The following is a 13,478-nucleotide window of genomic DNA, read 5'->3' on the forward strand; positions in this document are numbered from 1 at the left end:
TTTTATGTGAATTGTAATATAGGCTTAAATGTAATAAAAATCCTAGTATCATAGTAACAACTTTTCTTATCAATGACAAATTTATAAAGTGTTCAGTTCTAAGTCGAGTTACAGAGAAGCTTTATTCTGGGTCTGCTTAAAAGTGAGTTAATCTGGATGCATAAAGCAGTGCATTTGTCACTTCTGATGTGGTAAGTTGTTATTTTGTTTTTTGTTTTTTGTTTTTTTTGCTGTGACACATTTAAATATGCATATAGTTTATTGAAGTATGCATTTTGTGTTTAAAGACTACTGAATATTTTAAGAATTCCTGAAGCTGTTTTGTTTAGTATAGTAGTCGACTATCTGCTTGTAGCTTTTAAACACTTGAAATGTGTCTAGTTCGATTTGTGATTTACTGTGAGTATAAAATTATACTGGATTTCAAAGACTTAATATAAAAAATGTAAAATAACCCACTAAAAACTCTTTTTATTGATCACATATTTAAATGATTTTTAGGTATAGTTGGCTAAATATAGTTCTAATTAATTTCATCTGTTTTTTAATGTGGCTATATTTAAAGGCATATATGTAGCTTTCATTGCATTTCTGTTGGATAGCACTGTCCTGAAGTATCTTCTCAGGGTCTCACATTCTTTAGAATATAATGCTTTGGGCCATACCGTCTCAATTTACATTTCATCTCATGAACTGTAGGGTAGGAAGTGCAATTGGGTTTCATATCAGTTTGGAAGAGAAATGTGATATTGTGAGACTACCTCTGTAACTGTATTTAAAATTTTTTGTCTCAAGCGAATTTGTATGGAATTCTGTTGTTTGTAATCAAAAGTGCCTTTTGCTCCATCACGTAAGACTGATTTCCCAGGGATGCCTGGGTGGCTCAGTGGTTGAGCATCTGCCTTTGGGTCAGGGCATGATCCTGGAGTCCTGGGATCAAGTCCCACATCGGGATCCCTGCATGGAGCCTGCTTCTCCCTCTGCCTATGTCTCTGCCTCTCTCTCTCTCTCTGTGACTCTCATGAATAAATAAATAAAATCTTTCTTAAAAAAGACTTATTTTCCAAATGGGGTTGTAAACTTGAGGACAAAGATGGTCTTGTATTTTTCATAAACGGCCTATTGCATTATAAAAGTGAGAAGTACTTGTTGAGCCGAAGAAGTGCCAACATATCACCACCATCTATAGCAGTGATTTTCAGAGTTACTCAGAAGATAGAACTTTTATGGCTGTGGTGATCTGTAAAAGTGACATGGAGAAGGTAGAGTTTGAGCTTTGACCCAAAACAGTAATAAAATTACCTAGCATTGTAACAGTTGACACTTTCAGAAGGCTTGAATGAGACTATCATACTTTTGACATCATAGTGAAGATGGATGAAGCTGCCCAAAAGTCTCTTTCAAATAAAAGCAATGCAAAGAGGATTGACTACCCCTGAAATAATGACAACTGAAAAACCAGCACACACTGGTCACCAGACTTGTGATTTACCAACATTCATGAAAAGAACTTCATCTTAGAACATAGTTTTATGTTTATTTGGGGCCAGAGTTGTCTCAATATCATTTAAAGGCTTTGATCATGAAGTTAAAAAGTTAAGTTCAGAAGGGGAAGGGAAAGAAGCAGTAAGAAGGCAGTAAGAGTGTTATAGCTAAAGGGGATCCAAGGAGATACAGAAGCCATACCAGTAATTTGAGCAGGGAAATTTTAATGAGAATTGTTCAAGTCAAAGGCAATTAACTACTGACTGGAGTAAAAGAGAACTCTAGGATGTATAGAGGTAGGTACATTCTGTTAGCACCCTCTTCTTGGCTGAGCCTGATAAAAACTCAGCTGACAGAGGAAGCACAGTCTAAAAAATGCAGTTCCAATAGAAAAAAGGCCAGTGTGGGTGGATTTAAAGCTTAGAGGTAATAAATTAATAATTGGCGCAAGCTTCAAAGGAGAGGGGGAGTGTTAATACAAATTTGGAGTAATGTTTTGTAGGTATCAATAGAAATTAGGAGAGTGCTGAAGTCACTTTCTGTTCTTTGGTTACAGGATGTAGAGAAATGCCCAGATTGTCCATGGGTTTCAGGACAGGTTTCAGGACTGGAGAATTATGACTAACTCAGGGTGGATGGGAGATTTGTTTACAAAGAGATGAATTTGGTAGGATACTGTAGCATCCTCTCAGAAATGATTTTGATAGTTGAGGGCAAAAAATGTGCACAAATTACCACGGGAAAAGAGTATAGAAAAAGAAAAGAGGAAACTAAAGACTGATCATTGTGAAATACTTTCATTTAGAGAATGATAGAAGTGTCAGGGAGGTAGAGATAAAGGAGAGCTTCGCAAATGCACCGTGGCAGGGGACAGTGCAGCGAGGGTGGGAGGAGGGGGTCAACATGAAACACTTGCAGACTTCAGAAGTTAAAGGCTTTTGATTTTTGGTAAAATGGCCATTGTTGGCAGCTCCAGAAAAAAAGTTTCAGCAGAATGGATAAGCCAGGTTATTGTTAAGAAATGGGAGGTAAGGAAGATGGAAGCAGGAATGCCAACTATTTCAGGAAGTTTGACAGGGAAAGGAAGGAGTGAGAGAGGAGAGAGTATCTCAGGGTATAGCAAGGATAAGAGAAAGATTAAAAAATATTTTTTTATTTGATAAACTAGAGATCAAGATCAAGGCAAGATCAAGACAGTAGAAAGGAAGAGATTGAACAGGAGCAAGGGAGCAGGTGTTATATTTCAAATGATAAAATAGAATCTAGATGAAAATGTAGGGGGGGAATGATACAATGGAGGAATCAAAGGAATTGGGATTCCTTTAGGGTTGAACCATATGAAATTGCTGATACCAGTTTTTACTGAATTTTTTAAAAATTTCAAATGGTTTAACCTGATGTTTGTGACGTGAAATAAAAAGGAAGGATGAGGATAAAGAAAATTTGAAGTATAAAGATGACAAGTCCAATTTACGTAAAAGGAATTGCGTTTTCTCAGTAAATAGGCAAGGTCATCTTAATAGAATGGGCTCAGAGCAAAACACGTGAAGCGTTTTGGGATATATAATTTAGAGAATGTGAAACTAGAGGGAGACAAAGATGAGTTAAGAGGCAGTGGTCTCAGCATAAAGTGAAGACTAGAATTAATGGAGAGGCTCTAGGGAAGGAGAAGATGGGCTCGTTCACAAGAGATTGCTCCAGTGAATTTGGTAAATTCATTGGGTCTGAGAGTGGGTGATGTAGAAGATAATAAAGTTTTGAGACTAGAGGAATAGAAAAACTGATGGTTCCTAAGATGTTCTAGACAGAATAAGGAGAGATAGATACTAGGCTTTAACTGGTTGAGCTTGAATTGATGTGAAGGAAGAGATTCAGGTTTGTGCACAGTTAATAGTGGGAGTCTGGACAATGAGTAAATGGTTTGAGAAAATAAATACAGATAAAAGATAATTTTATTTTTATTGGCTAATCAACAGTGCCTGAGATCTTCAGACTGTTTATCTTGCTATGCCTTTCTTTTTTTAATGGAGATTTGACATACAACTTACCTTACTTAGATGTTCCGAAATAATGGTATCAACATACAGTTTTTTCTTGTGATAAAAACTTCTAAGATCTTGTCTCTTAGCAGTTTTTGAGTATACAGTACAATATTTACTATAGTCATCATGTCGTACATTACATCCCCAGGATTTATTTATCTTATAACTGGAAGTTTGTGCCTTTTGACCACTTCTGTCAATCTCACCTACCCATGCCCACCCCCCCACTTCCCACATCAATATGTTCTATCTCTGACTTCAGTTTTTTTTTTTTTTTTTTAGATTCCACATAGAAGTAAGACCATATAGTAATTGTCTTTCTCTGTCTGACTGACTTCACTTAGCATAATGCCTTCAAGGTTCATCTATATTGTCTCAAATGTCAGGGTTTCCTTCTTCTTATGGGTGGGTAATATTCCATCGTATACTATACCACATTTTGGTACGTTGCCTTTTTTGTTGATTGTTTCCTTTGCTGTGTGAAGCTTTTTAGTTTGATGTAGTCCTAGTTGTTTTGATTTTGTCATCTTTGCTTCTTGATTATGCGTGGACACTAGATTTTTTTTTTACTAGATTTTATATATGATTGAAAATAATTTCTTTTGCCTCTCACCCTCTTTTCAGAAATAGGAAATTTTGCTTTTTTTAAGACTGGGCATAATATAGGAATGGGAGTACAGATTAAAATTAATTTGCGCAGTGATTTGTAAATAACCTGATAAGGTATTATCATTGTTTTTGATATCTTAGAGAAAAAATGTCTGATAGGCAAGACAGGGTTTTTTTGGATATAAATGAAAATGTTTTGAAATATGATGAAGATGAACTAGTGGACCGGTCACTTCGCCTTTTTAGACATCTACCTCACCATGATGAGGGTGTAGCGAAAGTTTTTTCTTTTCCTAAATTAAAACAATTTTTAATTCTATACTTTTTAACTTTGGAAGTACTTTTAGGAAATAGAATAAAGGCTTTGGTAAGCAGTCAAAAATATGCAGTGCATGGAAAATAACAAATATGGTGAAGATACTTGACTTTACCCATGTTGAGGGAGGTGCAAAGTAAAACAATTTGGTATCATTTTTTGCCCATTAACTTGGTAAACATTTAAAAGCTACCCAATTTTGACAAAGGAAAAGGGGGACAGGGTATTTGTCCATATGATAACCTCTGGAGGAAGTGTCAACCCCAGGAATGAATATAAGTTGATACAGCCTTTTTGTATGTGGTAATACTTATCAAAATTTAAGGCGTGCATTATTTTTGGCCCAGTAATTCTGCTTCTAGAAATCTATCCTATCTTTTACATGCACAAAGAGTTGTAGGTACTAGGATGCTTATTGAAGCATTGTTTATATTGGCAAAAAATTGGAGATGACTTTAAATTAAGCTTAGCCAGTAGATGTAGCTCTTTTATGTAATGTGATTGTATGTTCCAGTTAGCTTGGGATAATCGTATGTCCCAGTTAGCTTGGGATAGATCTGATTTACACCTGTGCTACCAGCATAATTGTTAAGAGCACTTCCTTTCACTCTCAGAAGTGTCCTGTTTTGGATAGTAACTTACGTGTTTATTATATGTGTATATTAATAGCATGGATCACTATGCATCTGTGAAAAAAGTGAACTATATGCACTGGCCTGGAACTATAGTTGATACGTGAAGGGAGAGAAATGAGTTGCAATACAATGTATACTTTCCCTTTTGTTTTTGTGTGAATGAAACACAGTGAGAGAGTTGGTTAAAAAGGTGTGGAAAAATTCACACTGATTTGTCCATTTGATAACCTCTGGAGGAAGTGTCAACTCCAGGAATGAACATATGTTAATTTATTTTTTTAATAAAAGCAACAACAAAATGGAACTGTTGATTGCTAGCTGGTGCTATAATTTTTAACTAGAAAGCATTAATAAAATAATTATTATTAATCTAAGAATTTTAAACTTTATTGTACTCTGTCCTGTACAGATAGTAACTTTTATATTTTTGAAAATGTACTAATGGAAATTTAAAAAGTTATCATTATCATTCCACCATTACAGATGGATAAAGTTTTCAAATTCCTTCCTTCCTTGTATCTTTATATACATAATTCTTACATAGTGATAATCAGAGCACAGATATAATGTCACATATATATTTTTAAAGATTACATTCTTTAGTGTATTTTTGCCATAATCTAGTAGTTAGTATTTTTGAAAGCTTACTGTGTTAAATGGTTTTCATGTATTATATGGTGTAATCCTCCCAACCATAGGATGGACAAACTGACATGAGGTAATTTGCCAAGACCAAATAGTTAGCATATGACAGAAATGGGATTTGAACTCAAGCAGCCTGACTCTTCAACTCACGCCCTTACCACTCTTACTGCCTCCCTTTACAATTCTTTAGTGATTTTGTGTAACACCAGTATACCATAATTCACTTAGCCATTTTCTAGCTATATATCTAGTTTATAGGCTTTAAAATTTGAACCTCATACATTTGTAACTAAACAAATTGATGCCCATTCTGTGCAGGACCCTATTTTAGGTACAATTGGTGTTGGTATGTAGTTATGATTTAGCATTATTTGACCTTACCTGAAGACTTGTGCATATACAAGTGTATATGAAAATTTGTATAATGATTTTTTTTTCTGGTGGAGTGTCAGTATTTTAAAGATGTTGTCCTATGGAAAACAAGTATTGTTCTCAAATAATTAGAAAGTCATTAATAAAAATGAACTCAGGACTGTTTGATGCCTTTAAAAATTCTCTCTATACATAGCGAGCAATATTCTTTTATATGGCATTTGCAAAAAAATAATTTAAATGAACATTTAACGTGTTTTGTGACTACACATGAAGTTAACTTTATCTTCAAGTGGAGACATGTGTGTGGATAATCCCCAAGTCCCTAGTTTGCCTGTAGCGTATGCATTTATGCTTAAATAAAATAGGGTGAAATTACAGATTCATACAGAGAAGTCACATTTGTAACTTAGGAAGGGTTAAATAGCTTTCTTTTTAAGCCAATATTAGTTACTGCTCTTTTATCTTTGGGGGATAGAGTATCAATTTAATAGGGGAACCTAAATACTAGACAAGAGTCAGCTGCTATTGTGTTGAGGCGATAAGAGCTTTATTTCAAAGCTTACCTGCTGGATTTCTAGATACCTATTAAAACAAGAGCAAAACATATGGTTTTCTTACAAATAACTTAGAATCCTCCTTGCTAAATAACATAATTTTTATGGCACTTTTGATGATCTTTCTAAAAAATTTATTTGATGAGTTTCTTTGGAAATGTTCATTATTAATCTTGAATGGCGTTGGTATTTATTTACTTAGTGTAACTTCTGTACTGTTCTTTTTCATTGTTTATATTTTTAATTGCTTATTTCACATTTTTATTTAAATTCTAGTTAGCTAACATATGTGGTACAGTTGGTTTCAGGAGTAGAGTTTAGTGATTCATCACTTACATATAACACCCAATGCTTCTCACAGATACCCTCCTTTGCATTTTACCTCAATCACAAAGATTTTCACACATAAAAAAATGATAAGTGAAAATGATTACTGTATCATAAAATACTCCTTTAGTGTCTATATTTCCAATTGTTTTATAAATGTCACAATTACTTCTTACTGAATTTTATTTTTAGATCAGTTTTAAGTTTACAGAAAAAATTGCAAAGAAAAAAATTTCTTGTATACTTTACACCTGTTTCTTCTATTATTAACATCTTACGTTAGAGTGGTACATTTGTTGCAATTAGTAAACTTATACTGATGCATTATTATTAACTAAATCCCTACTTTATTCAGATTTCTAGTTTTTACTTAATGTCCTTTCTGTTTTTCATGTTCCAGAATTCTATCCAGCATACCATACTACATTTAGTTGTCATCTTTCCTTAGGCCCTCTTGGCCTAAGACAGTTTCGCAGACCTCCTTATTTTTGATGACCTTGACAGTTTTGAGGAGCACTGGATGTTTTATAAAGTGCCCTTCTGTTGGGAATTGTCTGATGTTTTTCTCATGATTAGTTAGACTGGGTTTATGGGTTTAGGGGGAAAACCACAGAGGTAAAGTGTCAATTATAATCATCAAATCATCATTTCATATCCAGGATGTATAATATCAACATGACTTATCAATATTGATGCTGACCTTTATCACCTTGGCTGAGTTGGTTAATGTTTGCCAAGTTTCTCCACTGTAAAGTTAGCGTGTCCTCTTCCCTTTTGGAAGGAAATCACTGCACAGTCTACACTTTAAGACACCTGCCTCGAGGGTGGATGTCTATGTAAATAATTTGGAATTCTCTATATGGAAGATTTCTGTTTTTAAATTTATTCAACCATTTCTATCAGTATGAACTCATGGATATTTATTTTATGCTCTGGATTATAATATAATAGTACTTTTTTTGTTGCTCTGATTGTTCCCAGCTTTGGCCATTGGAAGTTTTTTTATTTGGCTTATTTGCCCCTTTGGCATAGTTCCATCTTATTTTTTGTTTTGTTTGTGTTTTTGTTTTTAAGCGCTTCCTTACTTCCTGGCACCACACTATGCTCCAGACTTACCTATTGTATTTCTTGCCCCAATCCTAGAATTAGCCATTTTTCCATGGAGCCCTGTTCTTTTCATAACTATTATTTTAAAATAACATCTTTATTGAGATATAATTTATATACTGTATAATTCACCTATTTAAAATGTGCAATTCAGATTTTAGGATGTTTACAGAATTGAGCAAGTATACCATAATCAGCTTTAGAACATTTTCATCATCCCAAAAAGAAACCCTGTGCCCCATTAGCAGTCACTTCCCATTCCCTGTGTTCTCTCTCCTCTACCCTTCTGCCCTTTATAACACTTTTTGTTTCTGGATTTCCCTAGTCAAGACATTTTTTATAAATGAAATCGAACTGGGCAGACCAGGTGGCTCAGCGGTTTAGCGCCGCCCTCAGCCCAGGGCCTGATCCTGGAGACCCAGGATGGAGTCCCACATTGGGCTTTATGCATGGAGCCTGCTTCTCCCTCTGCCCAATGTCTCTGCCTCTCTCTCTCTCCCTGTGTCTCTCATGAATAAATAAATAAAAATCTTAAAAAAAATAAAGTATTATAAAAAGAAACAGTTAAAAACAGAAGAGAATATGGGACAGAAGCTGTATGTAGCCTGCAAAACCTAACTTAATTACTCTCTGGCCCTGTTTTTCCTCTCTGGCCCTTTTAAGAGAAAGTTTGCTGATTCCTGGGCCATTGATGTTTTTATGCAGTGCTGTCAGTTCACTAAAGGTTGCAAAATGGTGATTTTCTATCATTCTCTTATTATTAAGTGGAATACTTCTATAAATAGAAACTTACTTTCATCAACATTTTATTGCCATAAGAAAGTTTGATTAGGAAAAATGCTTAGTTCTTTTACATGCCACTTTTCAAACTAATTACTTGGTTCTGTCACAGTCTCCAAAGGTGATCAGTTTTGTGTTTTTTGGTTTTGTGGGGTTATTTTTTTTTTTTTTTTTTTGGTTTTGATTTTGTTTTTTTTTGAGGTCATAATAAAGTAATGGAATTCAATGTATTTGAATATTTCAATTTATTATTATTAGTGCTTAAATGTCCCATATTTGGCCAGTAAAAACCTCTGGAGTCTTTTGTGATGACCCTAGTAGTCATTTGATAGCTTTTTCTTTTCTGGTATGACAAGATGTTGCAGATTCGTTTCCTATTCCATTTGCAGACCTGAAATTAGCAAGTTTTTTAAAGGTTCTTTTATGTGGAAAATGGAGTTTAGAGCCAAAATCTCATCGTGGAGAGAACTTACTGCTCCTGGCTTGATCATTGTTACCAGGGCTTTTCAGTCAAGTGAGCTAGGAAATACGTATTTTTTAGGTAAGTAAAGTATGAATTCATATTGGTACTTAAGATTAAAACTGAGGGGAACACCTGGGTGGCTCAGTGGTTGAGCATCTGCTCTCGGCTCAGGGAGTGATCCCAGAGTTCCAGGATCAAGTCCCACATCAGACTCTCTGTGGGAAGCCTGCTTCTCCCTCTGCCTGTGTGTCTCTGCCTCTCTGTGTCTCTCATGAATGAGTAAATAAGATCTTAAAAAAAAAAAGATTAAAACTGAGGGATAAATGATTTTTACTTCACCTCATTGATTTTTTTTTAATAGTGATTCAGTACTTCCTTCCATACAATGCCTAGTGCCCATCACAAGTTCACTCCTTAATCCCTATCACCTATTTTACCCATCTCCCCTCCCCTTTCCCTATGGTAACCACATTTGTTCTCTATAGTTAAGAGTGCTTCTAGGTGTGTGTGTGTGTGTGTGTGTGTGTGTGTGTATATATATGTGTATATATTTATACACATATATATATACACACACATATATATATCTTTTTCCCCTTTGCTCATTAAAATTTTTTTTACTTACTTTGCTTAGCCTTATGTTCTCTAGCTCTTTCCATGTTGTTGCAAATGGCAAGATTTCATTTTTTTAATAGCCTAATAATACTCCATTGTGTGTGTGTATACATTTCTTTATCTATTCATCTATCGATGGACACTCGGGCTGCTTCCATAACTTGACTATTGTAAATAATATTACTATAAACAGAGAGGTGCACATATCTCTTTGAATTAGTCTTTTTTGTATCCTTTGGGTAAATACCCAGCAGTGGGATTGCTAGATCGAAGGGTATTTCTATTTTTAGCTTCTTGAGGAACCTCCATACTGTTTAACACAGTGGCTGCACCAGTTTTCATTCCCACCAACAGTGCACAAGTGTTGCTTTTTTTTCCACATCCTTGCCAATACCTGTTGTTTCTTGTGTTGTTGATTTTAATCATTCTGACAGATCACCTCATTGATTTTAGATCCATATCACTTTTCTTCCACACGGAGAATCCTATTCTCCATGACATTAATGAAATTACTCATTTGCTGGATTCTACAACACACACACATACACACACCAGTCTCAGAATAACAATACCAATAGTAACTACAACAAAGTGGTTATTAAAACAGTTAAAGTATTTTGTAGTCCTTTTGGTCCTGAGGGCATATTCTACTAAGTATAGCTTTGTTATTGTGTGCTTAAATTCTCTTACACTAGTTCCTGTCTGGATGGTTATGACGACAATTAGAGATTTAAGCTTGTTTCACTTTTTTAAATGTTTAGGGATTTTTAAGATTTAGTTTTCTCTTTTAAATTTGTAAAACAATTGCATGATCCCAAAGTCAAATCTATGTATAAGTTCTACTTAGAGACATTTATTTTTTTTTTTAATTTTTTTTTTATTTATTTATGATAGTCACACACAGAGAGAGAGAGGCAGAGACACAGGCAGAGGGAGAAGCAGGCTCCATGCACCGGGAGCCCGACGTGGGATTTGATCCCGGGTCTCCAGGATCGCGCCCTGGGCCAAAGGCAGGCGCCAAACCGCTGCGCCACCCAGGGATCCCTACTTAGAGACATTTAGCTTCAATTCCTGTCCCCTCTAACCAGATTTCCTCTCCTTGTAGGGGTTAAAAATTGTGTGTGTATCTATTACTATTCTACCTTTTTAAGATAAATATATCCACTTTTCTACAACCTTGCTTTTTCACATAATTTATTCTAGAGATCACTCCATGATAGAAGATAAAGTAATTGTATCATCTAGCTTACAACTGCACACTACTTCATTGTATCAGTGTACACAGTGTGTTCAGTGTGTCTCTTATTGTTGGACACCAAGGTTGTTTCCAGGCTGCTACTACAGGTAGTGTTGCAGTGAATAATCTTGCTTGTACCTATTTTCATATTTGGCCAGCGCATTTTGGGGATAGATTCACAGATGTAGGATTACTAAGTCAAAGGGTAAAGGCAATTATAATTGTGCTAGATATTGCAAACTTCCCTCTATAGTGGAAATACCATTTTGCATTCCCATTAGCCTATTTCCCTATACTTTGCCTACAGAGTATTTTGTTGAACATTTGGATTTTTGCCAATATGGTAGGTGAGAAATTTTATCTCGGTGTAGTTTTAATTTGCATTTCTCTTATTATGGGTGAGGTTGAGTATCTTTTCAAATGATTAAGGACCATGTGTATTTCATTTTACTAACTAACTGCATCTGTATGAAAATGGTCTGCAGTTACAATAGCATGCAATAGTCCTATTTTACTCTCACAAATGTATTTACAGTTGCCTGTTTAATGTATACGTGGCTTCATTGTGAGTATTCTGGGGTTTCTGTCTTACCCTTCTGATACTGTTAACATCTTTCTTGGATTTTTAGGTCTGCTCTTCTTTTCTCCCCCCTCCCCCAGGATTATTTCATATCAGAAATATGTAATCAAGAGATTAAGAACTCCGTGAATGAAATGTGAATATGTGATTTAATATGACAGTCTATTAATGTAGGCTTGAATTAGCTTTAGGCTAATCAGGCTTAACCAGCTTTTGAATTCAGTGTATTTCTATCATTAAATACACAGTTGAATAGAAGAATTCTAGAACCTGGTCTACAGACCTTGTGAAACGATGACATGATCTTTCTGAAATATCTGATTACTTTGCAGTGAGAGCTTGGCACACACAGCTTTCTTTGCAGAAAACAACTCTGATATTATAAGATTTGTTATTAAGGATTTTTAGTCTTGTGTTCTTCTCTTTTGCATATATTTAAGTTGTTAGATTGTCCTGTGGGATTTCATAAATATTACTTCTGTTAGTAAAGCTGCTGACAGCAGAAGCTTTCAATAAATTATTCATGTGCTGTTTGTTTTCTGTGTTCAAGAATTAATGCATCTTTACTCAGATTTTTTTTTTAGCTGAACTTGGTAGCAGTTCGTAAACATATGGTGGTATAGTCACATAAAATCTGTGATGCTTGTTTTCCATATAAGAAAAGTACTCTACTAGCAATATTTAGAGCAATATCAGCTCTCTAAAACATAGCTGATTACTGAAGAATAATGGAAAAATAGCTTTCAAAATTGTGGAATAATCACTCAAAAAATTGCTGCTCTTTTAAGATATGGGCCACTAAGTTTTATGTCTTGCTTGTTCTCTGTCATCTGTGTACTTAATATTCACTTTCATTCATTGAAAACTTTAGGTCTTATTTTGCAGTCTTCTCCATTGAAGGTCTGTCATTGTTCTGGAAAATGTGAGTGTCTGCTTTGGCTTACTTTCTAATACCATTATCAGTTCTTCACATTCCCTTCATCTCCAGTGGCTTCTCTTTCATGCCTCTTCAAGCAGCACTAGCTTCCAGAATTGCACCCTACTCCTTGTCATCTCTCAGCAGTGCTGAAATATTATTAAATAGTATCACAGTCTTACCACAGTCTCTTGTCCTACCAGATTTCTCACATTGTGCTGGCATCATGTACCCATTTTCTCTTCACTCCTGTGTATTTTCTTCTTTATCTGTCTTAGATTCATTGACAGCTATATGCTGGTATTTTCAACCCTCTTACTTCATTGTCACTACCTACTTGTCTACTTAGGAAGGTTGGGTTTTAAATGTCTATGTTCTCTTCCTTTATAGTCTGCAAAACCACATTCTCATATTTGCACTTCTTTCAAAATAGCAGCCTAAATGTGCTCAGTATGGCCCGGTGATCCTGTTCTCCCTTTCTGGTGCTCCCGTCCCTTCTCACTGCAGATGTTTACCTGCAAACCTCTGACCCTTCCTGACAGCTCAGCCTACCCACACCAGAAACAGTTGTACTCATCTCCTACTTCAGCGACTGTACAAGCAATTAACTATGACTCCCATAGCTAACACCAGGCTTACTCGTATCCTGATCTTTCCTTCTCATTACAGCAAAAGAAGTGTCCTTTCTCTGATCTAGAATTAATTGACATGTTTTTTTAAATATAGACATTTAATGCTTGAAATTTCCCTCAAAGCATTGCTTTAGTTAAGTGCACAAATTTGACATGCTGT

At 35.2% G+C, this 13,478-nt stretch overlaps 1 protein-coding gene across 6 annotated transcripts in view; it reads left to right on the forward strand.

Moving 5' to 3' along the window:
* Positions 1 to 13,478, forward strand: part of NEO1 (neogenin 1) — a 235,113-nt gene that overhangs the window by 35,253 nt on the left and 186,382 nt on the right. The window contains exon 1 of one of the 6 annotated variants that reach the window (XM_038580916.1): positions 9,292 to 9,416. The exons of the other annotated variants lie outside the window; for them this stretch is intronic. Within the exon in view, the coding sequence (XP_038436844.1) occupies positions 9,299 to 9,416 (118 nt within the window). The 5' untranslated portion in view covers positions 9,292 to 9,298. Of the gene's footprint in view, positions 1 to 9,291; positions 9,417 to 13,478 lie in introns of those variants that run through there. 6 annotated transcript variants of the gene reach the window in all.

Source organism: Canis lupus, chromosome 30 (genome assembly GCF_011100685.1).
Source record: "Canis lupus familiaris isolate Mischka breed German Shepherd chromosome 30, alternate assembly UU_Cfam_GSD_1.0, whole genome shotgun sequence".
NCBI lineage: Eukaryota > Metazoa > Chordata > Mammalia > Carnivora > Canidae > Canis > Canis lupus.